Below are 24,871 nucleotides of genomic sequence, written 5' to 3'. Positions count from 1 at the left end.
ATTTAGTTCTGTATATAAATTCTCTTTTCTTCTTCCCGTGGGATGGGATTGAGATAAATTTAAGTCAGTATTTGACTGAAAAAATACACATTTCTGAACTTAATTAATCTTAGTTTCTCCTTTGCTTTTCCCACAGCAGCTTGTAAGAGCAGGCAAAATACAGCGTAAAGCCTTCAGATGTAGTACTCCTCAGTGACCACTAGATGTCAGATCGTCAACAGTATATCTAATACGGGTATTGTGGCCGCTAGGTGGTAGCTCTGCACCAGGATTTCCTCCTCCCAGGTCGTCGAAACAACAAACCGAACTACGGAGCAAGCGGGGTGAGAGAACGTCCGAAACCGCCTCTGACCGCGACTTTTAAACTCTTTTTACCGAATTGTAGTGGAATTCAGACGGAGGCTGTACAAGAATAGTAAAAGTTACGATTCTACCGGGACTACATTTCACAACAAGGTAAGTTAGCTGTAAAATGGCGGAGAGCTATCTGGAAGTTAGTTGATTTGTATTTTGCTAGCCGTCTCGCTAGCCAGACTAGCTGTAGATGAGCCCAGAGCGCGGATGTCTGCCTGAACCAAGTCGCTTCGCTAGCTCGCGGTACATGGCTACTTCGGTTGTTAGCAAGCTAACGAACTGGATTTTTGCCACACTGGCGCAAAATATTTAGTTCGTAATCGAAGGAATCGTTTTATTGTCTCAAGTGACTTACTTGCACTTTATATATTTGTAAACAAAGTGTTTGTTGCTTATGCAATACGGCACTGGAACTCCCGAGGCAAGATGGAGGACGCAAGGACGTGATGTTTTTTTAGGTAACGTTAGCAGTAGCAGTTAGCATAGCTAACTAATGTGAGTTATTCTCAGCTCGGTTAATGCTCCTTATCCATTATGGTTAGTGGTCTTATCTTCGGTCGAGCACTGGATACAACTGGTGTGAAGACAGGCGGTGGTTATTGTCCTTGGAAATATTAGTGAGCAGCATTATTGTGTACTGGCTAATATTAGCTTACGCTAGTACTGTAGGGCTTGCGTTGTTTTGTTATTATGGTCTAACTACGAAAGCGTCAGTAAACGTTGGCATGTTCGCGATATTTAACGATAATGCGTTGTGCGGTACTGTCGCCCTTATTATTAAGCAAATCGCACTTTGTTTGAGCCTGAGTAGCGCGTGCTTACTTTATCAAATTTCAACTAGCTGACGCTGAGGAAAGACGCCAAAATCCTCGGTTGCTTAGCTAGTGGCGCTAGCACCAGCAGCGCACCGGTGTCAATTTTGACAGGAGCCGACGAAGAGCGCAGCCGTGTCGGCGTTGTTGGAGGGAACTGAGCCGGTACTTTATGGCATCGTTGACTTGCGGGAATCCACACAGTTGGGGACTACAATTTCGTTTTATCCAAAATCGTCCGGTCTAGCTTCGCATTTGCAAGTTTATGAGATACACTGCTCGATTTGGCGCCACTTTTTCAGTCTACACCCATAGAATTCCGTCGTCTTGTCATGCAGTACCCCCTCACTATCAAGGAAATGGGCACGTTAACAACATTTGAAACCAATAAATATTCCAGATAAGTTAAGCCTCTCAGTGTCGTAACTAACTCATGCATAGTGTTGATGTTGAATGGGTCTACGTTGACGGAGTGTTTGTCGGTGTGGGGAATTCTACGCTGTTATTGTATATTTAAAAAAAAATTAGGACTGATAGGATCCCCATTTGGTATTTTTGGGTCATCATTTTTAGAGCATGGTGAAGGAGAGGACTAACGTTTCATCAAAATTATATCGGACTGTTCTCTTGAAAATCTACTCGCTACACATTAATGTCATTATAATCGAAGAATGACATACTTTTATGTCACCACTGCGTGTACTAGGACAGAAAGACGCACCTTCTGCATCTAGAGTGGGTATATAATGGGTGGAGTTTAGTTCGTCTTTTCAAGACAGAACAGTTGTCCCTGGAGTGAATTTACTGCCTTCCCTTTGTGCTGAAGCTGCATTCACATTTGTTTTAAATTTAGGACCAAGAGAGGATCCTAATTTTAAAACTTATTTCTACCCTCCCGTTTGATGTATGTGCTATTAATTTGCACATCACAACCATGCAATAGTTTCTCTGTGGCCTGCGGTATCTTCTTGTTGATGTTGATACTGTCTTTTGATTGGTCGCGATATGAATGGGGCGGATAGGGCAGTGCCATATTTGGCCATTGAGGAAGATACTCCAGTCTTCGTTGCATGACGTTGACTGTAAACCAAGGGGAGCAGAGAAAGAGAGGGAGCCAATGGCTAGACAGCCGAGCGTGACAGGAGCGTTTCTGTCCGCCCCCTGTTACCATGTGAAACCGTTTTTTTTTTTCTCCCTCAGAATGGCATCAAAGAAACACTTGCTCACTACAGAGGATGTGATTTCTGCGAACACACACATATTTGATGTTTGCTTTTGTAGCATTTATTGTTTGACCTGCGTTGAAACATGCAATATGCCTGTACGTGTAGTTCTCTAAAATACACTGCTTCATATTCTAGGTCACATGCCAGCTCTCCTGTCTTGTGTTTTCTGAGGATCCCAAGCCAGTCATAAGTTGAAGTTGTCCAGAAGATGTTACAGAAATGATAGCAGCACCAGAAATACCAACAGAGTTCTCCTATACTCAGTAAGTGCATACTTCCACATGTTATTTATGGCTAAAGGTTGAAATTGATATGAATTTTCTTTCTAATGTCTGCTTGTGTCTACCAGGGATACAGACACTCGATTCTCTTCAGACACAGACTTCTCTGAGGATCCTGATGGAAGGAGTGCAAACTCAACTAAAGGAAAGGTACAACAAGAACAAATGGCTCTATGCCCTTGGCTTGGGTCAGGACATTCTGGTCAAATAACACAGTGCTGTGTCTTTTTTTGCAGTTTCAGATATTTGTGACATAGATAAAATTTGGTTTGTCATTTCTTAATCTTTGTGTTGCTTCTCTCACTTAAATACACCTTGTGCTCTTCTATGCTGTGCCAGGGTGGAAAGAAGGGGAAGAAGGCAGCAGGGGAGAAGGGCAAAGGAGGAAAGGGAGCAGGTCGGTTAAATGGCCACCACCAGGAGAATGGCATGGAAAACATGATGCTGTTTGAGGTGGTGAAGCTGGGCAGGAGTGCAATGCAGGTACAAATGGCAAGATCAGGTTGCCACTTTGTGAAAAGTTTTTTGTTTTGTGTCCCTCCGCCAGTCATATTTAAAAAAAACTGGTGGCCTGCATTCTGTATTGATTTCTGATTTGAAATGTATTCATCTCAATCTTTCTGCAGTCTGTCGTTGATGACTGGATTGAGTCTTACAAACATGACAGAGATGTTGCGCTACTAGATCTCATCAATTTCTTCATCCAGTGTTCAGGATGTAAAGGTATGTATAGGTGTCTGTGAAAATGTTTGATTCTGTGTGTCCTACAGAACCACTCAGGCATATTTGGTACTCTCTACTCCCAGAGTTGACCTTCTTGACCCATTCAGTAAAGTCTTCTTTCTAAACCCCCCTGTGTTTATCAGGTGTGGTCAGTGGAGAAATGTTCCGCAACATGCAGAACTCTGAGATCATCCGACGAATGACAGAGGAGTTTGATGAGGTAACTTCACAATCATTCCCATATTCACTATAGAACTCAAGTGTTTTTCAAGTGAATTCTTTATTTGTCAAGTGTAATAAATCTTAACTTTTTGCAGAATGGAGATAGTAAAACATTGTATACATTGTATGCATGTTATCACTACATTTTCTGATGTTCTTTCCTCTGCGGCCTCTGTAGGACAGCGGTGACTACCCTCTAACCATAGCTGGGCCCCAATGGAAGAAGTTCAAATCAAGCTTTTGTGAATTCATTTCGGTGCTAGTGCGCCAGTGTCAATACAGTATCATCTATGATGAGTACATGATGGACACAGTCATCTCTCTTCTTACCGGACTATCGGACTCCCAAGTCCGAGCCTTCAGACACACCTCAACACTGGCAGGTAAGATTAACTGTTTTTGTATTTGTGTGTTAGGTACATTTGAATGTCTGTGTTGACTTAAAGTAATCAATGTGTTCTGTAAGAGTACAGTGTAGTTGGGTGGGAAAAGTAGCCAGCTAGGAGGAATATGGGGGCAAGGTACCACCAGGACAGTTGCACTGCATCAAAACTCAACTTTAGCACCAGTGCACATTATAAGGGCTTTGCTCTTAAAGGTTGACAGGATTATTCAGTAGGATTGTAAATGAACAGCAGAGGTATGACTACACCAATCTCGTTGGCCAACAGCTTTGTCCTGATGTAGCTTGCACTCTCACAGGTGTTTGCACTCCTTTTTAGTTTTGTTGCACACGGAAGAGTACGAGAATTTACACCTTTATTGTTGGGTGCACTTGTTATGTATACAAGAGTGCTCAGGTGTCACGTAAGCTATGTAGGTGGATTTACCCACTAAAATAAAGTGCCAAAGGCACCTGGTGGGGGCAGATCATGGGCTCTACAATAACAAGAGGTACGCAGAACATACAGCCAATTTTGTTCATGCAGCAGCATTGTACATCTTACGACAACAGTCCTAAATTGAGCAGGTGGGTGGTGTAGCCACAAAACATTAATGTACTTTTGTCCTAGCTTGTTATTGTTCAGCTGTAACATGTTTTTGTTGTGCTCATGATTTAGGTGTCTTTGCTGGTTGAGGCAGCCAGATTGGAGTGAGTCGGTTGGTCCAGAGCTATTTTAGATGGTACCCCGTTAATATCCATAGTGTATGGTGTTTGGTGACTTTATCATTTCTGACATAGCTCCATCCATGATCTAATTAGCCAAAAATAAAAGGGTAGCATATTTGAAATCTGTTTCTCCCAAATACAGAAAGCTTTTTAATTTGCCATATTTCATCTTGATTTGAGTCACACAAACATTTTGTTTTGTTCTGTGGTGCAACTTGGATTCCTAAAGATTACATTTTATTTATTTTGCACTTCAGCTGACACTAGACAAACACAACATGCAAGTCAGATCAACTCGCACACTTATTATTGTAAGCCATAACTTCTTATTACATTTTACTCATTTTCTTGATATTACTTTTGACAGCCATGAAGCTGATGACAGCCCTGGTGAATGTAGCTCTAAACCTGAGCATCAACATGGACAACACCCAGCGCCAGTATGAGGCAGAGAGGAATAAAGCAGTCCCCAAAAGGGCCAATGACAGGCTAGAGCTGCTCCTGCAAAAGCGCAAAGAGGTAAGGGTTACCACAATTTGCTGCCTTTGTTCTAAAATACCCCATACCTAACCGCATGGCTTTTTTGTTTAGACCTGTATACCCACTGGATGATTCAAATTCTAACTGGATTATAGATGTCTGCAAATTCTGGCCAGATGCAGGTGATATTGAGGAGTAGCATGTTCATTTATCAGGTTCATTGGTCAATGTGGCATGCTTCACTTTAGAGGAAAGTTTTGCCTTACTCTGGCAGATCAAGTAAAGAGATGGGGCAGGACCAAAAAGTTAATTCTTAAACAAATAGCCGTTTTTACCCTATATGTTTCCGAATTGATTCACACATTCCTTAAATAGATTTTTGTGTGTTGTTAATGAAGTTATTTTGACTCTATGAAAAATTTGAAACGCTGTAAGTAACTGTTCAGCCCCCAAATTATGTACAGCACACTAGAGTTGTTTTGTAGTGCATCTTCAAGGAACGCAGGCATTTGGGTCAGTTTTAGTTTTAATAAGTTGATTAGCTGTGCAATACAGCAAGTGCAGTATTTTGCAAAAAATACATGGGACACCACATGCAGAGGCACACAAGCTGACCAGCCAACACTGCAACAATTCACAAAACTTTCAGCTAACTCTGCTTGGTGAAGAAAATAACTCAGCCTGTGTCATTTCAAAAGCCCTGCACCAATACAGAGTTGGGGAAAATGATTGGTTTCACTGGTTCTAATGTTGCAGGCAAGACAGTGTTGTCCACTGTTGGAAATAGAGCTCCACATTTGCTACTCTAGAACACACAGGCCAAATTCTGTTTTACAGAAGAAATTTATCCAGTAATGTTGGTCAGTAAATTCAACTTTCATTTCATTATTCTTATGTAGACTGTAACATTCCCTTAAACTGACGCAGTTAATGTTTTTAATGACAATGAGTTTTATCAAGCTAGATTGGTTTAACTGCCAGTAATGTTTCATATTGCAAGTCTTCAGAAGCCATCCCCTCCTGTTCCTGCTAGATAAAGAGTAAATAGTGTTTAGTGACTGCAGGTTCATAATTGCAAGCAGAATTAAATGTCAGCACTCATAATCTGATTTGAATGAAGTTTTTTATTGTGTCCTACACAATATCAGTGTCTGTCACAGTTTGTTGACTAATGAACTAATCAAAACATCACTCGTCCTTATGGCAGCTTTTCTTTTTGATACATGACAAGACTTTAAGCTAGAATTCAAAAACTACCACAACTAACATCAGAACTGATCAAATTTAACTGTTGCGAAACCTGCAGGCTACATCCTGCAACACAGTGTTTTGTTCAGGCAAATGAAAGGCACACGCATGCAGCCTCCTTGCCATCAAGACAAACCGATAAAAGTACACATACATAAACACATAAGTGTAAATAACTGTGAATTATTCTAGCTTGTAACCACTCTGTTCCATTTTTAGAACCTCAACATCTCTGTAGGTGGTGGACCCGCAGTGACTGCTGAGTGTTACTCAACTAGCATTGTCAGTTTATTAGGTTATACAACAGTGGGTCCCACCGGGCATCCATCTGTTTGTTCACTGTGCAGCCACACCATGGCATGGTGGCATAGTTGGCTGTTACAAATGTCTTGTTATGTTAGCAGTGACTCTTGTCACCTCTTACTGTAACATTGTCGCCAGTTAGACTTTATATTTGACCAAATAAATGTGCTCATGTGTTTTGTTCTTCATTTCAGCTCCAAGAAAATCAGGATGAAATTGAAAACATGATGAATGCAATATTCAAAGGCGTGTTTGTCCACAGATATCGGTATGGATTCACATAATGCACATCTGTTATCAGCTAATGTTCATTTTTGATACCGTCTTGATTGTTGATGGTGCAAATTCTCATGCTTGTTTCAACAGTGATTCGATAGCAGAAATCAGGGCAATCTGTATAGAAGAGATTGGAGTGTGGATGAAACTCTATAGCGATGCCTTCCTCAACGACAGCTATCTGAAGTATGTGGGATGGACAATGCATGATAAGGTGGGTTAGAGAAAGATTTCTTTGCTTATTAGTTCCTTTAAAGCCACTACACACCCATGGTCGACGGGAGTTTTCACTTTATTTTCCTTATTAGACCTCTTCTCATGGCTGATTGACATCTCCCTCACTCTTCTGTTAGCTTTGTTGTGCCTGTAAGTGTAGAACAACTTAAACCTTTCAATTGTATTATTACACAATTCACAGCTTACCTGTGCCCAACATCAATCTGAGCAGATGTATAATCAGCCAGTTAAAGTGAAAACACCTACGTGGGTGTGCAGGGCTGTTAAAGCCATAGTCAATGACTAAATTGTAAATGAAGTAAAGCAACAAAATTCCAAACTTGGGATTGAAACCTGCTGTTACCCCAGCAGTGACAGTATTAATAGGCAAATAAAAATAAGAACAGATTAATCTTTTTTCTGGTGGTTAAGATTGGTTTATGTCAGTTATTTTTGTGAACACAGGAGAAAATTATATCTATATTTCAATTAGTTGAGAGAACGTTTTCATCTTGGTCAAACACCCCTTATATGTATAATTTGCATGGATTGTTGATTACTTCTGTAACCGAATTGCAAATTAACTGCAAATTGTTTATTCCAGCAAGGTGAGGTACGTCTGAAGTGTCTGACAGCTCTACAGGGTCTCTACTACAACAGAGAGCTCAATGCAAGATTGGAACTCTTCACCAGTCGCTTCAAGGTCAGCACCACCTGCTGGACAACTTAGACACAACAGCTCAGACTGTTCTTTCACACTCTTAACACCACAATAAATACTGGGCTTAGATTCAGTGGTCTCATATTTTATACTCTTCCTTTTAGCCCAATGACTAAGTGAATCTGTTATCTTTTTCTTTGCTCAGGATCGTATTGTCTCCATGACTCTTGACAAAGAGTATGATGTTGCTGTACAAGCAATTAAACTACTCACACTAGTCTTGAAGTAAGTGGCTTTTTTTCTTGATGTTATAATACTTGTTGCTCCAACTTTCAGGTTGCTTCAATGGAACATTGTCTGTGTGTCAAGGGAAAGCCCTTGACATAGTTATCATGCTTTACATGAAGTAAGTAAGTGCTTTTTGCAACTACAGTTTTAGGTGACTGACTCTTTGTGTTTGTCTCTGCAGTAGTACGGATGAGGTGTTGACCCCTGAGGACTGTGAGAGTGTCTATCACTTGGTCTACTCAGCACACAGGCCTGTCGCCATTGCAGCTGGAGAATTCCTCTTTAAGAAGTATGTCAGACATAAAACAAATTTATCTCTGAGTAGTGGCTAAACTTGCCATAGTTTAATGGACATTTAAGGACAAATGAGAATGTAAGATTGTTAATGAGTCTCAAATTGTTATAAAAAGACATACATTCAGTGTTTCTCTTGCATATGAGCAAAATATTTTAGCTTCAGTAGCACTGTAGTTTTTTCTTAGGTTTATCCTGGCAGTCGTTCTATTGGGAACTTTGGAAGTCCAGGCAGTAAAGTTGTTCAATGATGAGTCTCTGTTGGAAGTTGACTTTCACAAGTCAGTCAGTTCTCAGCCTAGCTTATGAGTTTTAATTTTGAAGGCCCCTTGCCGCTTCTAAGAAATGCAGTTGGAGGATTATGTGTGGGAGTTTCTTTTGTGTGATACCCAACTAATGATTAATATTCTCAAAGATTGTTCAGCCAACGGGAACCGGAGGAGGAAGGTGCCCCCAAGAGAAGAGGCAGACAAAGCCCCAACGCCAACCTCATTAAGACCACTGTCTTCTTCTTCCTGGAGAGTGAGGTATATTATCATATTTCCTTTTTTCCATCCTCAGTAAGCTGTCATTTCTGTCTTTATTGGCGGCATGTAAGCAGACTGAATAATCCATCTTTTGTGTGAACATCTCTCTCCTTAGCTCCACGAGCATGCAGCCTACCTAGTGGACTCCCTCTGGGAATGTGGTGCAGAGCTACTGAAGGACTGGGAGTGTATGATCAGCTTACTGCTAGATGAACCATTACCAGGAGAGGAAGGTATGGCTCTGGTTGGTTTCTTGCAAGCCTATGTTGCCACCATGCAGTTCAGGGCACAAGTGTGATATACACATGGCTGAAACTGTTGGTACCTGTATACCTCATTGAAATGCTGCTCCGTTTTTCCTGGAAAGTGTTGAAATGTTCTGTTATCATGCATACCTTCATACCTTAAGTTTTCCATAGAGCAAAACAAAGAAGCTCTAAAAAGACCTGAATTCCTGCTTATTCTACAACAATACAACATTGTTCAGTTGCACCATATGTCACTCTCTGAATTAAAGTGTGCTCTGTGGAAGAAAACCCCACTTAAAACTAGAAAATAGAAACTTAGAAAAGTCTGACTTGAATTTGGTCAAATCATGTTGAAAAGGTACACTGCTTCTGGGAAAGTGTGATTTGGACAGATTAAACAAAATTATAGCTTTTTTGTAAATCACATCAACTCTATGTTCACAAGAAAAAAAATTCTTTCAAAGAAAAGAACACCATCCCCACCAAACATGGAGGAGGCCCATTTGTGTTAATGGGGTTACTTTGTTGCGTCTGGCACAGGCTGCCTTGAATCTGTGCAGGACACAATGAGCTCAGACAATTATCAAGATATTACATACTGCCCAGTGTCAGCAAGCCCTGTCTCAGCCGCAGGTCATGGCTCCTCCAACAGGAGCATGACCAAAACATACATCTAAAAGCAGCTAAGAATGGATGAGAAGAAAACATTGGAGCATGCTGCAGTGGCCTGCTATGAATCCTATTCTTAATCCAATTGAACATCTATGGAGAAGGCTGAAACTTGGAGATGGGAAGAAGGCACCCATCAAACCTTAGAGAGCTAGAGCAGTTTGTTCAAGAGAGTTCAGCCAAACTACCAGCTGAGAAGTGCAGCAGTCTCATTAAGAGCTACAAAAAGAACTTGACTGCTGTGATTGCTTCAAAAGGGTGTGCTACAAAATATTAGGTTAAGGGTACCAATATTTTTGTCCATGCCGCTTTCATTTGTTGTATTTTTTTTAAATAACTTCTATCTATTTAAAATGATATATTACGTCTAATGTGTTAGATGGAGCAGAGAGTAGTGGATGCCAAGTACTGTTTTAGTTTTATTGTATTTCAGTGATAATGGTGTTATTTCTGTGGAAGGATGGCAACACTTTCTGCCATGTCAGTACTTTGATTGTTTTGTGTTTTTTAGCTCTTACAGACAGACAAGAGACGGCTTTGATTGAAATCATGCTGTGCACTGTACGCCAGGCTGCTGAATGCCACCCACCTGTTGGAAGAGGCACAGGGAAGAGGGTAAGAATGGCTAACACACTTTGATAATGATCCTTGAACCAATCTCGGTCCACTCTTCAGTTTGTTTGGCCATGGTTGTCCTGGGATTGCCTCAGTGCCAGTTGTGTTGAACATCAATCACTTAACTTAAGAGCAAGCTCAGAGTAAACTGAGCCCAAGTACAGTTAAAACATATCCTACTACTTGTACTTAGAGATGTTTCTATGCATAGGTGATTGTATTTGTGGAGTGTATTAGAGTAATAATGTAGGTTAATTTATTACATGGTGAATATGTTATGGCGTTTTGTGCTTGAAAATTTCTGGCATCAGCCTATGTAACACTGAGGATTGATGTGTAGTGATTTTCACTCTGAACAGTTGCGTTTTCTAAATCTGACATGGGGGCATTCGTCTCACAATCTAATAGGCATTGCAATGTAGGTGTTATTGTGCTCAGCAGACACTCTATTTGTCATTGGGTTCAACTTTTTGGACGTTGCTTTGGACTATTTGCATGCATGAATGTAATATAGTTGTGAGGACATGCATATAACTTTCTGCATCTATGATCAGGTAATGACAGCTAAAGAGAAAAAGACTCAGCTGGATGACAGAACCAGAATGACAGAGCTATTTGCTGTGGCTTTGCCCCCTCTACTGGCCAAGGTTTGTTAAACCCACTCACTGTTTTTAACAAGCAGTCCTTGTAAGGGCCTTTAGCCTCAGATGACTATTCATCAATCAGAAAATATCATCATGTTGAATTGTTTGTTCTACAGTATGCTGTGGATGCAGAGAAGGTGACCAACTTGTTGCAGCTGCCTCAGTTCTTTGACCTGGAAATTTATACCACGGGACGTCTGGAGAAGGTAGGACACTTGTCAGACAACAGCAATCAAATTGGATAAAACTGGATAATTATTTAACATAATAATAAAAATGTTGTGTATCTTCTTTATTGATCATCACATGTGATGTGTCACTCTTTCTCTCTAACCCAGCACCTGGAATCCCTGCTGCGTCAGATCAGGGAAATTGTGGAGAAGCACACAGACACTGAAGTTTTGGAGGCCTGCTCCAAGACTTACCATGCCCTCTGCAATGAGGAGTTCACAATCTTTAATAGGGTGGACATTGCCCGCTCGCAGCTGCTTGATGAGCTGGTTGACAAGTTCAACAGGCTACTGGAGGATTTTCTGCAAGAGGTAGGAGTGACAGGGTGTACATGTCATCACTCCTGAGCATGCATGTTTATCCTAATTGCTCTTTTGGAGAAGAGGAGCTAATCCTCTTACACCCAACATCTCTACCACTTAATATTATCACAACTTGACTTTTGTTGTTCTGTATTGTTGCATAAACCTCTCTTGTGCCCCTTTTTCTTGCACAAGTACTCAAATTGTTGCTGTAAAACTCCTGTGCAAATAAGACTCCCTTTCAGTCTCAAGCTGTAATAATTTGAGTTCATTTCAATAGTTTATTAAGAGAGGCAGCATATTTTCAGAGTCATTTGTGTTTGGCCATATTCTTTCTGAATAAGCACAACATACCTTGCAGGGTTGTTGATGCCAGAAAACTAAATAGACCTGTCTTTTAACCCTCCTAAAAAGCAAGATAACATTAGATCTTGGATTTCATTTGTGCTCCTTTTCTCTAGCAGCAGTGACAATAATGCTTAGAGTGTTAAATCAACCAGACCAGAGTCTGATATTTTTTATAAAGGCCAAATATTACTGTACATTAACAGCAAGCATGCATAAATACTTGAGTAGCTTGCTGCATATGAGAAACAGTTGGAGCAAATGTGATCAAATAGTCTGAGAAGAAGCTCATCAGATTTTGACAGTCTCAAAGCTTAAATTCGTATCTATTCTAGATGATTCACTCTTTATCAAATGAGTTAACATGAGATTTAACGCAGTTGCACAATTTCTCTTTCCAGGGTGAAGATGCTGATGAAGATGATGCGTATCAGGTTTTGTCAACTCTAAAGAGGATCACAGCATTTCACAAGTATGAACTTTATCTGAAATACCTATTTCCTCAAACACTTCATATCCCTCTTTCACATCTCCTGTGCCTTCTCCAGTTAAAACAATAATTTGCCTGTGTGCATATGTCTGAGAAACTGACTGAGACTTTCTGACATCTGTTGTAGTGCACATGACCTGTCAGGGTGGGACCTTTTTACCAGCAACTTCAAGCTGCTCAACACTGGCATAGAGAACGGAGACATGCCTGAGCAGGTTACTAAATAGACCCATGCACCATGTTAAGTTATATGATTCAACAAATTGTCAGTTCTTGTGAATACTAAGAAATATTAATCTATTATTGTTGGGGGTTTTTTTTTTTCTTGTGAGCAGATAGTCATCCACTCACTGCAGTGTACCCACTACGTGATCTTGTGGCATCTGGCCAAGTTGTCTGAGGGCAGCTCCAGGAAGGTGAGGCCTCCTAAAGCCAAGTTTGCTGTCTCTATTCTGCAATGTTTGAAGAGAATTGGAAAGGTGTAAGAAATGTAAGAGTGATGTTAAAAGAAATTGCAACTTCGTTTTGAATCAGGATGACCTGGTGACCCTGAGGAAGCAGATGAGGGCATTCTGTATGATGTGTCAGCGCTACCTCACCAATGTCAACACAGCCGTCAAAGAACAGGTGACATGAGACACAGACATAAGAACAACAAATCAAATGTGAACAGCAGTAGTAAAATTTCCTTAAAAGCAAGGACAAAAAATACAAAATGGAGATAATCAACAAGGTGGCAAAACATTTTAACTCATAAGTGGTGGTTTGGTTTCGTTGCAGCAGCAGTGGATTGTTAAGCCACTAAGTGCTGGTAAGAGGGGTGTTGTCACATGAAAAATGTACTTCACTGCATACCCTCTATTTGCTGTTTTCATATACGTATGATGAAAAGGCCTTTGATACAACTTGGTGCCAAAGCCTGAGAAATCAGATTTTCCAGAAGTCCATAAGGTGTTCTGTGTAATTTTACTCATAAACCTAGTTAAAACCTTGCTTGCAAGGAGTGCTTTTGTATAATGTTTGTGCAAACTGAGCTTTAACTTACTGTCCTCCTTTTTTCTTTCCTCCCACAGGCATTCACCATCCTGTGTGATCTCCTGCTCATCTTCAGCCACCAGATGGTGTCCGGAGGCAGGGAACACCTGGAGCCCCTTGTCTATTCCCCAGAGGACTCGCTGCAGTCTGAACTACTCTCCTTCATCCTGAACCATGTCTTCATAGACCAGGACGATGACACAAATAGCACAGGTACAAATGCAAATGTGCCGTTCAGGAAGCTCATTTACTTTCTGCTCTGCTCCAGTGGGCAAGGAGAACAAGTAAAAGGACAAATTTTCAAATTGGCCAATGTGCAGCTTGTAGAACTACTTTGTTCTCCCCCTCTCTTTTCAGATGGGCAACAGGATGATGAGGCTGTAAAGATTGAAGCTCTGCACAAGAGGAGAAACCTCCTGGCTGCCTACTGTAAACTGATCATCTACTGTGTAGTAGAAATGAAAACCGGAGCTGATATCTTCAAGCAGTACATGCGGGTATGTTAAGCTTTCATCATTTAAATGCAGTTGTACATGGGACATGTAAAACAGCTCACGTTTACAGACATATAATTCTTCATGACCCAGTAATGTTTTATATTCCTTATTTACAGTATTACAATGATTATGGTGACATCATCAAGGAGACTATGAGTAAGACTCGGCAAATCGATAAAATTCAGTGTGCCAAGACACTCATCCTCAGTCTGCAGCAGGTCGGTGTACACACTGTCACTTTCTCATGAATTCATTCAGGCATTTTGACCTTCTGTTCATATGTGTCTTTTTAAAGAGTGTTAATCTAACGTTTCCTATCTTTCTTCCTGCTAGCTGTTCAATGAAATGCTGTCTGAACTGGGTCATGGGTTTGATCGCTCCTCCTCTGCATTCTGTGGAATCAAAGAGTTGGCCCGTCGTTTTTCTCTAACCTTTGGTCTCGACCAGGTCAAAACCAGAGATGCCATCGCTATGCTGCACAAGTACGTTTAATTCTGCTCTTGTTACACTGCATTGCTCCTTTTGCATTTTTGGCCTTGCATCTGGGAACTGTCATTTCAGACAAATTACTCCTTGGATACTGTGTTTCCTCCTGCCATGTTTTTTTCTTCCTCTGGATTTTGGAGAGTCTTAAGTGATAAGATGTTGCTGTTTTGCTTATTCCCATGCACTGAAAGTATTGTAGAAAAGTATGTACAAACAGTGTCAGGCTGTTCAAACATACAGAAGAGCTATAAAAACATAACTGGTCTGTTATGTAGCAAAATGTTGGTCCAAAATTTGTAACACAACACTAATGTCTGCTGCTGCGTCATCCTGTTTTTCCCACCAGTTTGTGTAAACATTAACTGGTGCAGTGGCAAAATGAGAAAATATTGTTCATGCAATCTTGACCTTTTTGGATGATACATCTTGTTTCTTTTGTGCAGCGATGGAGAGTTGAGTGTAAAAAATCATACAGTCCTCCACATTTGTAATTACCTCATTCATCACACTGTCTTTGTTTATCTTGTCTGGATTATTAAATTATAATCTCAGTCAGGTTCCAAGGAAGCCAGAGTATGCACATTTGCAACATTTGCCTGGGTATGCCCCACACTTGTGCAACATATGGGCATACTGTGTAAGGGAATATGCTCAGTGCACAGTGGGTGTTTAAGTAATGAAACACAGGCAGAAAATGATGCTTTGTTTCCATCGAGTTCCTTTTTTAAACTTGTTATCTTAATCGTAAATCCCAATGAGGTAAAACCCCTCTTTCGGGGAGTCCTAGCCAGCAGCATTTCCAGTTTCAGACAGGACAATACAACAACAGACTCACAAATAATACAATACTAAAAATCAAGTGATATATGTTCAGTGTAGTACACCATTAGGTTGTAGCACAGTGAAACGGTGTAGTTAAGTGGAGCAGACTAAATCTCCGACCATCGGTGATGTTGGATATGTCCGTATGAGTATCAGAGATATAGAGGCTTGTGTAATAATGCTTAAAATTACGATGATTCATGTAGAAGCAAGAAAACATAAATTAGATGGCTTGACTTCATCATCAAGTACTATATCAAGTATTCAAGAAGGCTGCATTATTTCATTGAAATTGGAAGTGCACAGTTTAGATCAACTTTTTTTCCATCCATTAAAAAAGTTCTTTCCCTCTATTCACTGTGTGTTATTTTTCATCTCTGTCTGTCTCTGTGCAACTCTCAGGGATGGTATCGAGTTTGCATTTAAGGATCCTAGTCCCCAGGGAGAAGGAGGCCCTCCCCTCAACCTGGCTTTCTTAGACATCCTCAGCGAGTTCTCCTCCAAGCTTATGAGACAAGACAAGAGGACTGTGTAAGTTTTTCTGCCAAGCTGACGGGTGGGAGGTTTCAGTGTCTCAGTGCAACAGGTGTTTGTGACAACTGGTGCAACTGGTGTTTCTGATGCATTGAGTGGTTGATGTGAGGGTTTTTTTAATCCTCCAGTTGGAATGTGCACCTGGTTTTGTGTGTAAAGTGTGTTCTCTGTATGCATGGATGCATGAGTTTGTTCATCTTGTCTGTGTGACCTCCCATTTCTCCCCAGCCACATGTACCTGGAGCGCTTCATGACATTCCAGATGGCACTGCAGCGAGAGGACTGCTGGCTCCCCCTCATCTCCTACAGGAATTCCCTGCAGGCTGGTGGTGATGACGATACAATGTCGGTGATGAGTGGCTACTCCAGCAGAGGCTCTTCCATTCGCTCCAAGAAGACCAAGCCTCCTGCAGCTACAGCTGGAACCTCGGCAGCCAAGAGGAAGCTGCCAGAAGGTATAACACACTCTGGACTCAATACAGTCATTAATAATGTTTAATATTTGGGTTGATAATAGTGTGCTGAGAAAAATGGACATTGACTTAATTTTAACTGGTGGTGACCACTGCATAACTTTTTTAAGCTTTGAAACTGGATATAAACATCAATCAGTTTAGCTCCTCAGTGCCCACCAATACGCAAACAAACAGAGAACAGATCATCATGACAACCACATACATTACAGCCCAGCCCACCCATGATATTACAAAAGCAGAGTCGGAGCCCAGATTAACCCAGATGCATTTCTACAAGCCTGGCTCTACAAGCCTGGCTCAGCCAGCAGCACTGATGGGTGAGGAGATTAAACAGCAGCAGATGGTAGGAGAGAGTCAAAAGAGTCAAACTGCTCCTTACCAATCACAGTGTCACTGTGTTTGTGTGTTTCCTGAAGACCTTTTCATGACCAAGGATTTCTCCAGAATACTAAATGTTATAGCTGTCAAAGCATTACATTTACAGTGCAGAAAATTACGCTGCTCTGAGGGGGAAAAGCAAAGAGCAAGGCTGACACTATAGTACAGTCAAAATCAAATTGTTGCTGTCACAGACACTTTCGTGTTAGTAGTTGAAATCCCCTATGTTGTTATTTTAGTTTTGGATTTCACTGTCAGGATTATTTCTGGCGTCCCCTCTTTCACCATGAACGGCAAATTCCTTCTGGTGTAAAAGGGCAAACCTCCGGATGCAGTGAGTACATGGGACTTAGCACCCAGTGCTACATTCCACATCCTTTGAGGATACATAAAATTTGGATTTGGAAATACTATACTAACATTTCAACATCTTCAGACAAACAAATGATGAGAGCCCCTGCCTCAGTGTGAAGATACATTTGCTGGTTTTGTTACAGTACCCAGTAACAGTCGTAAAATTTTGAACCTCATTATTGTCTGTAGTTAAGAGACTTGGGATGAAGTTTGTTTACTTGGGAGAAATATTTGGCCCTTAAAACAAGTATAACAAAACAATCAAGTGCATGCTTGTTGTGAGTCTACACGTTGGCCCTTCTCTTCCAGAGGAAAGCAGCAGCAGCAGTGAGGTGTGGCAGCAGACCATGCAGACCCCCGTCATGATGCCGTCCCCCCACCTCACCTCCACTGCAATACGAGACCCTAAGAGGGGTCGTGATGATAGCTACATGGGGGTCTACCCCATCCCTCACGACCAGCAGCAGCCCCACCAACACCCACAGCACCATCAACAGACGCCTCAGCACCACCAGACACCTATGGATTACAAGTAAGTATGCCTTTATGTTACAGTTAAGTACAATTTGTGTTGCAGGGAAACCTCTCAATACATGCAAGATGTTTTTTAAATGAAAACAACTGTAATGTACGTGATATAGTAATAACATGCAAAAGTGGAAACTCAAATAAAAGAACAACTTAGTTGGCCAGGTTTCTAAAAAAAACAAAGTTTTAACATTTTCAGACAAATGTCTAACATGAAAGTTGTAGGGACCTTGAACAGTTAAGTGTTAACTTGTGTCATCATTATTGTGTTCCCTCTTGCATTTAATTTATGTATATAAAAACAGGCTTACTTAGGGGGCATGATTAATATGGATATTTTAGTTAATCTTTCAGCTTCACTGTGCATACCATCAAACTTTTATATCACTGAATATTGTGCCAGGGCATATTTTAGTACTCCTAAACTCCACAGTCCAGCATTAACTTTTCTCCTCGTTATTTGCTGTGTTGGCCCAGCATTTCCAAAACTCTTTAATGGCCATTTACTTTTAATTAATTATCTGTTATTTCCTTGCATTCTAACGCTTCCTGCCTCAAGATTTTATAAATATGACTAGGCTTATATCCAGACCCATCACCCAGTTCAGTAGATCACTTATTCTCTGAGAATGGGATCAGAGGACTGGAATATGAGCCAGAATACATTAGGATGGGGTTCACTGTAATTTCCCATTTGTGTGCTATTAATTTAGAGGGCAAATGGTAGCAAAATGCTTGTACTTAACAGCCTGCCAAGTGTTGGCCCTTTTGGGACAGTGACTGACTAGTTTATTTATCCAACCTGACTTTTCACAGGCCCCAGGCCAGTGGGCCATCTATATAGTTTTAACTGACATCCTTGTGGTATCACTAGTTAAATCAGCCAACATGTGGATTAAAAACATGACTAATTACTCTTGTGCATTTAGTTCCCAGGTGACGTGGATGCTGGCTCAGAGACAGCAAGAAGAGGCACGCCAGCAGCAGGAAAGAGCCATGAACTATGCCAAGCTCAGAACCAACCTGCAGCATGCTATGTAAGACACAAACACACCTGCCCATAGAGATGTCTGTGAAAATCTCTTTAAAATATGATTCCTTAATTCTATAATGGCTTTGTTTTTGCAGTCGTCGCGGCACTGGGCTCATGGAGGAAGACGAAGAGCCAATTGTGGAGGATGTGATGATGTCATCTGAGGGTCGTATGGATGACCTCAATGAAGGCATGGACTTTGACACCATGGACATTGATCTGGTGAGATACCCATTAAACTAATTGTTTATGAATTTGTACTTAAATCATGTTTTGCCTTTTGAAATTAAATTAATCTTGTCTAAAGCACATAAACAAAATACAGTGATGTTTAACTAGGCTTTTGGGGTCAGACTATTAATCAGTATCAAAGTTGACCAATCTTATACCATTCACCAAGTGGTTTCTGTTCTTCAGTGTTTTGACACAAAGCTCTCAGATAACAGACCCTGTAAAACCCAACAATTGTAACTCATGTTTAATTGCTGTGAACAAATTCCTCACTACTAGTTGCAGCTAATTTAATCATTTACAGGCACTGTAAGTGATTTATAACATCTTATTATAAATGCATTCTTCTCTGAACAATCTGACTGTTTCAGAAGATTGCATAACAAATCACAATTTTTACATCTTTTTTAGACACCTAATAAATTAGGAGGTAACATTAGTTGCTGCTGTTTCTATCAGTGTAACACCTGGTCTTACGACGAGGCCAGATGTTACATCTGGAGAATTCACGACCAATTCATCATGGACTAGTTAACAGTCACAAAACTGGATTGGATTGCCACTGAGCAAGAAGCAGCTGCTCACAATCTGATTTTATTCTGACATATTCAGAAGATAGCAAACTTAAAGTCTCAAAATTATTGCATCCCAAAATATTTCCCCAAAGCCATTTTTTCTGTCTGCAACAGCACCATCTCATATAGTCTGTTGCGGAGCAACACAAAAACTGCCTTTTTAATGCCTAGCAAATTTAAATCCCACCAATCAAATTATTTGTTAATGTCATTAGACTAAGGTCAGCACTCATTATTCTGAGCATCTCTGACAATATGCTGGTGTCCTCCCTTTTCTTTGGTTTTAGCAGTTTCTTAAGTTTGCTAGCCCCTTTCACAGTCATTCAGTTTGATTTTAATTAGAGCTTAACTTTCCAATTTATCTTTCTCATGTCTGCGACTATAATATATCCTGATTTAATAATATTTTGGTCATGTGTTTCGCATGCACACTGCCTGCATTGGGACTGATCAGCCAGTTATTTTAAGAAAAGACTGATTTGTTTAGCATGCTATAGTTAATAACAAGAATCTTGCATGCAACTTCAAAAGAACCAAGAAGACAAAAGAAATCATCAAAAGGAGTTGTTGCCTGGGGGGAAAGATATATCTGGTTTTTGGTTTTTAAAAATATGATGAAACATGTTCTCTGTCGACAGGGCCTTGCAACTGTTGGTACAACACAAGGCAACATGACTAATTTATTTGACCATTTACGCCAACACCACAGAACCACGTACGATGAGTGTAAAGCCAGAACTAAATTTTATCCAAGACAAATGTCTATTTTGGATGCTTGCTTTAGTGCTGCACTCCATGAGAAAGGCTCCAAGTGTCATGTTGAATCAACCAGAAAATTGAACAAATGCCCTAGTTCCTCTGAATTCACTCCATTCATTGCATGTATGATAAATTCTTTCCAAATTGAGCTACAGGAGTTCAATGCTGCAAATTTGCTGAAATTATATATCTTAGGGGTTTTTTTGTTATCATGCATATTGCAAAAATCCCTGTAAACATGTTGTGTGTTTCCCAGTATGATACAACCCTAATTTTTAGTATGAGCAAGGCTTGTTCAAACATTCATTGGTTGTCTGCCAAAGCAGCTGTTACAGTTATTGGAGTATCTGCTCTAAGCACTTCTTCCGTCTCCTCCAGCCACCCTCTAAGAACCGTCGTGAGAGGTCTGAGCTCAAGCCAGATTACTTTGACCCTGCTTCTATCATGGATGAATCGGTAAGCAGCATCTCCACGCTAAGATTTGTTTAATCTTGTGCACTCACAGACTACCTTCACTTAAAGTTCAGTTTTGTTCTTAGACTGTTGTTGTATGGAGAGATACTCATGGAGACTCCAGGTGTGTTTGTGTAATGGCCAGCTGGAGAAGCTTGTGAGGCACAGTGAGAGTAGACACAACTTGTGATTTCCTCCTAGAAAGTAAACTTTAAAATTAGCTTAACTTTGTGGAGGTGAATCTGAAATAGATGGCTTGCAACCAGTCACATTATAGGGACCTCTTGCAAGCGTGTTGTATTTGGGCCACAATGAGATTGCAGAACATTTAGACAAGTTTAGCAGACCATGCTGCATGCACAGCAGCCAAGTGCAACATTTTTTATTGGTTGCAAAGCCACTGTTTTTGCCTGTATAAACATGCCAAATTGTATTTATTTCAGAGTTTACTGCCAGCCTTAAATTCTTGTTTCACTATGTCCCAACCTTAAGAAACCCTGGGGATTTGCTTGAGTGGTTTGTTCTTATACTGGGCTTTGAAATGCAGGGTTCTTCAGATGCTGCCTCAGTATGGACACTGTTTTGTGTCAACTTTAAATCATTTAATTGTCACAAAAAATATCAAAGCAGAAAACAGTTTTTTCCTCATCAAACACTTCACTTCTTGTTTCATTAAGCTTTTTCTGAGCTAAGATACAGTGCAGCACTGTTAGTTGCTCAGCTTTTGACACAACCCACTGCACCCCAGCTCAGAACAATTCTGCCTCAGATCCATTTTTTCCACTCTGATTTACTTTTCCACAAAGTTAGAAGTGATGTGGCTGTAGATGACATTATACTTTGAAACAGGAAAGTCAAATGCCCTCAATGCAGCATGACATCAGCCATGTTGAAAACAGCCAGCAATTGTTACACTACCTTTTTATTGTGAGCTGGGTTCAAGTCAAAACATTGTTACATTGTCACCTTCAGTTCAGCATTATATTTTGTCTGATTTTAGTCAATTGGACAAAGTAGTTTGTTGGACTGTATTTTAATCTTAAACAGTCAGGTAAATTATTTTCTCCCTTGTGACACCTTTGCAGCAACTGGGGACATGTTATGTTTTTAGCATATCATCAGTTCTTTATTTTAAATGTATGGGGGTTTTTTTTGTTTTTTTTAAACTAAATAATTGTTATTAAAGCATGTTTTCTTGTTTCCTCTAGGTTCTTGGGGTGTCCATGTTTTAAGCTAATATCCAGATGATTTTGACGCTGGGATAACGGAAGAGGCGCTTTGTATTTAAAGAGAATTTTAGATGCGAAAACAGAAGCGTTTTCTCTAAGAAAAAGCAAAAACAAGACAAAAAAAAATTCTGGCTTGTACTCCACGTGGACCAATGACAACCCACACTCAGTGTTGCTTGCTCAGAGAGGACTTTGTTTCAAATATTTACTTTTATAATCTTGGGTAAGCTCTTCCTGTTCAGAAATAGTGTAACAGGCCACTTCCAAACCTATTAGAAATGAGACGTGTCTGAAGAAAAATCCATAATAGCTTTTTTTTTTTTCCCCCTTCTTCTTTCCTTTTTTTTTTTTTTTTTTTTTTTAAAAAACGGGGATGAATTGGTGTGTTTAACTTAAGAAACATTTTTTGTTTATGTCTAACCCTTTTTACAATTGTAGTAAGTTACCAGGTGTGAAGTAGTAATTTATAAACAGACTGTAGTAGCTTGCTTGTACTGTGTTAGCCAAGTGGATGGAGGTCTTTATGTTTCTGTGCTTTCTTTTTTTTTTTTTTTTTTTTCCTCCCTCTGTCTCTTTTCTTTTCCCTGTTGTTGGGCCTGAGTTAAGGTCCTGATAACCACTGGTGGTTAAGATGGTGAGACGTCACATAGAATCAGTCAGGATCTCTTTATGCTGTGAAGATTCCCAGAGTCCACTGAACGCTCCACACTGTTAAGCAGTAAGTCCCTAGAGCTTACCCCAAGATTTGGACCACTCCTTAACCACCATCTAGTAGGGAAATGTGTCCCCTAAACAATGAGCAGAGTTTCAATCCCAGTTGTGCCACTGTGTGGGCTCTGGAAGAAAGCAGCTCAGTCAAAGAAAATCACATCTTTTTCTCTTAAAATCCAGCAGCATAATGTTGAAATGGGTATCTCTACATTTTAAATAAAAGTTATATATGAATCGGTGCTGATTTTATATATGTGCTTTTGGTTTTCTTATTTTCAACTTTTCAACCTTCAGTCACAAAGTTTAAGAAACGTGTAAGTAAAATTAAAAAAATGAAAGCATGTGAAGCCATGCATCAAGGAAGATTTTTAAATTTGTATTTTTATGTTTTATTTTGTTTTTCTTTTTTTCTTTTTGTCTTGATAATGTCTTCGGGTTTCTACCTTTTTTCCTACATGTAAATTAGTTTGGATAAAACTAATGAAAAGACTTGTGAAATTCAGCTTTAAGGTTTTCTCAACATGAAAAGTCCTGTCACAAAATACTTAAAAGATTTCAGTTAAAAGTGAAAGGTAGTCAATTCAGACAATACTGAAGATGAAAGTTATTCAGCAGCGCTGTGGCAGCTAGACAAAGCTTAGATTTTGACATATATTTGTCACACACAAGTTTTAATGAAATGTTTTGTCTACTGAGGTTTTTATTTTGTAGTCATTCCATGCTTAAGCCTTAAACATGCTTGTGAAGGTCACCTTCTCTCACAGTAATCTTCCATGTCAGAGGATCAGTCATGTTTAAAGGTGGATAATTGGCTTATTAGAAAATGAAACATGAGGTGGTCAGATGTAATGTGATAAAGTAGATGAACAGCCTATATGTGTTTTGCCTAATTATTTTATGTAAGTAAAAAAGAAAATTCTTTTAAGGAAAAAGTACTGTTTATTGTTTGTTACTTACCACTACATTGGTATAAATTCTTATTAGATCATGTGTATATATACAAAATTTAATTTCTTTCCTTCCTTTTGGCCATTTCTGTGTTTTCTTTTTTCTTTTTTTTTTTTCATGCACTCTTGCCTACACTCTAAGTTGTTGTCTATTATCCCATCCTCTTTCAGTCACTCTGTTTTCTGATTTGTACTTGTCTGGAGACAGTAACTTTTGAATAAAAATCAACACATTTCATCTGTGGTACTTTTTACTGACCACACTGACCTTTCTATGATTAATACTGGGGTTACTCAGATCCAGGCTTCACTGTATATCTACAGTTATGGTTTCTTCTTTGAAGATTTTATGCGATTCAGAGTGAAATGTAGTTTTAAGTTGTCATAATACCTACTTAAAATGTGTTCATTTTAACAGCACAAGGGGGCAGTAGAGTCCAAAGCACGTATCTAATCTCACAATGGCAGAGTTATCACTGTCATTCTGTAATCTATGTATGTTTTCCACTGTGCTGAAAAGGCCTTTAATGTGTATTCTCAGGCCCTCTGCATCTTCAATGCACAGATCTCACTGTATGTGACAGCTTTTATATTTGTGTTGACTATCAAAAGGGCCCATTGTAGTGAAAGTAATGTCTTGTTCTGTGGAGACAAAGAGCACCATAGTTGGTGTAATGATAAAAGTGAGGACACGAGTAAAGGATGAAAGCAACAGCGACTTCTGTGTTAAGTGCACGATTAATAAAGAGGGGCTCAGATCAATGCGGGTGTATTAGAATAGGACCTGGCAGAGAGCTCCCCTTCATGTCCAGCCTGTGATACATGAAGAGGCTCATCTATCACTACGTCAGTCTGCCTGTCACATGTCGGCTGTCAGAATAATGTGCAGAAAAGCACTTACCTCGGCAGCCCCGCTTGATTGTCTTCTGAGCTGTCAGCCCTTTTTGTAACATGCTGTTAGTGGTGCTCCTGCAGAAAGAGAGCAAAGGGAGATTTTAGATTAGTGTATAGCTGTTGTCATGTTGTCAAACCAGTTTTATGGAAGCTGAGGGGGTGTTTTATGTCCACAACTCACCCTTCTGTGCCAAAATGATTATTTTCCCTCTTACTCTACTTTCACTCTGTGATTTGTTCTCACAGTAGTGCATCTTTTTGGGATGACTTAGGTTAAGTTGTGTTGCTGAGGTCAGGGCTGCTGAGTTTAAATCAGAGCTCCAGCCTCTATTTACCCCTGATAACCTGAAGGCCTCCACAGGC

The 24,871-nt window shown here is 40.0% G+C and overlaps 1 protein-coding gene across 4 annotated transcripts; it reads left to right on the top strand.

Annotated features, from left to right (window-relative positions):
- The first annotated feature begins 252 nt into the window (after positions 1–252).
- Positions 253–23,852, top strand: stag2b (stromal antigen 2b). 4 transcript variants are annotated; one of them, XM_018675462.2, is made up of 34 exons: positions 253–323; positions 2,528–2,655; positions 2,742–2,823; positions 3,013–3,156; positions 3,300–3,396; positions 3,540–3,616; positions 3,797–4,001; positions 5,097–5,248; positions 6,955–7,028; positions 7,127–7,250; positions 7,857–7,955; positions 8,119–8,198; positions 8,383–8,490; positions 8,911–9,022; positions 9,138–9,255; positions 10,451–10,554; positions 11,109–11,201; positions 11,315–11,404; positions 11,537–11,740; positions 12,478–12,548; positions 12,694–12,781; positions 12,902–12,982; positions 13,101–13,193; positions 13,640–13,814; positions 13,959–14,098; positions 14,215–14,316; positions 14,432–14,580; positions 15,809–15,937; positions 16,169–16,395; positions 17,458–17,680; positions 18,606–18,713; positions 18,805–18,931; positions 20,653–20,730; positions 21,936–23,852. In XM_018675462.2, exons 2-34 carry the CDS (start codon positions 2,612–2,614, stop codon positions 21,957–21,959), a joined length of 3,822 nt encoding a protein of 1,273 aa, XP_018530978.1. In that variant the 5' UTR covers positions 253–323; positions 2,528–2,611; the 3' UTR covers positions 21,960–23,852. The 4 variants fall into 4 exon arrangements, with proteins under 4 accessions (XP_018530978.1, XP_050928141.1, XP_018530977.1 ...); XM_018675461.2 differs by having other exon boundaries at positions 260–456; XM_018675463.2 differs by lacking the exon at positions 253–323 and adding an exon at positions 486–812.
- Positions 23,853–24,871: the final 1,019 nt, after the last annotated feature.

Source organism: Lates calcarifer, linkage group LG8 (genome assembly GCF_001640805.2).
Source record: "Lates calcarifer isolate ASB-BC8 linkage group LG8, TLL_Latcal_v3, whole genome shotgun sequence".
Taxonomy (NCBI): Eukaryota; Metazoa; Chordata; class Actinopteri; family Centropomidae; genus Lates; species Lates calcarifer.
The sequence above is the reverse complement of the archived record's forward strand: the minus strand, read 5'-3'. Positions and strand labels throughout refer to the sequence as shown.

Coding starts and splice junctions, on each gene's coding strand:
- stag2b (XM_018675462.2), top strand. CDS start 2,612: ATGATAGCAGCACCAGAAATACCAACAGAGTTCTCCTATACTCA. Junction 9,256..10,450: donor ACCATTACCAGGAGAGGAAG/GTATGGCTCTGG, acceptor TGTGTTTTTTAG/CTCTTACAGACAGACAAGAG. Junction 16,396..17,457: donor CAAGAGGAAGCTGCCAGAAG/GTATAACACACT, acceptor CTTCTCTTCCAG/AGGAAAGCAGCAGCAGCAGT.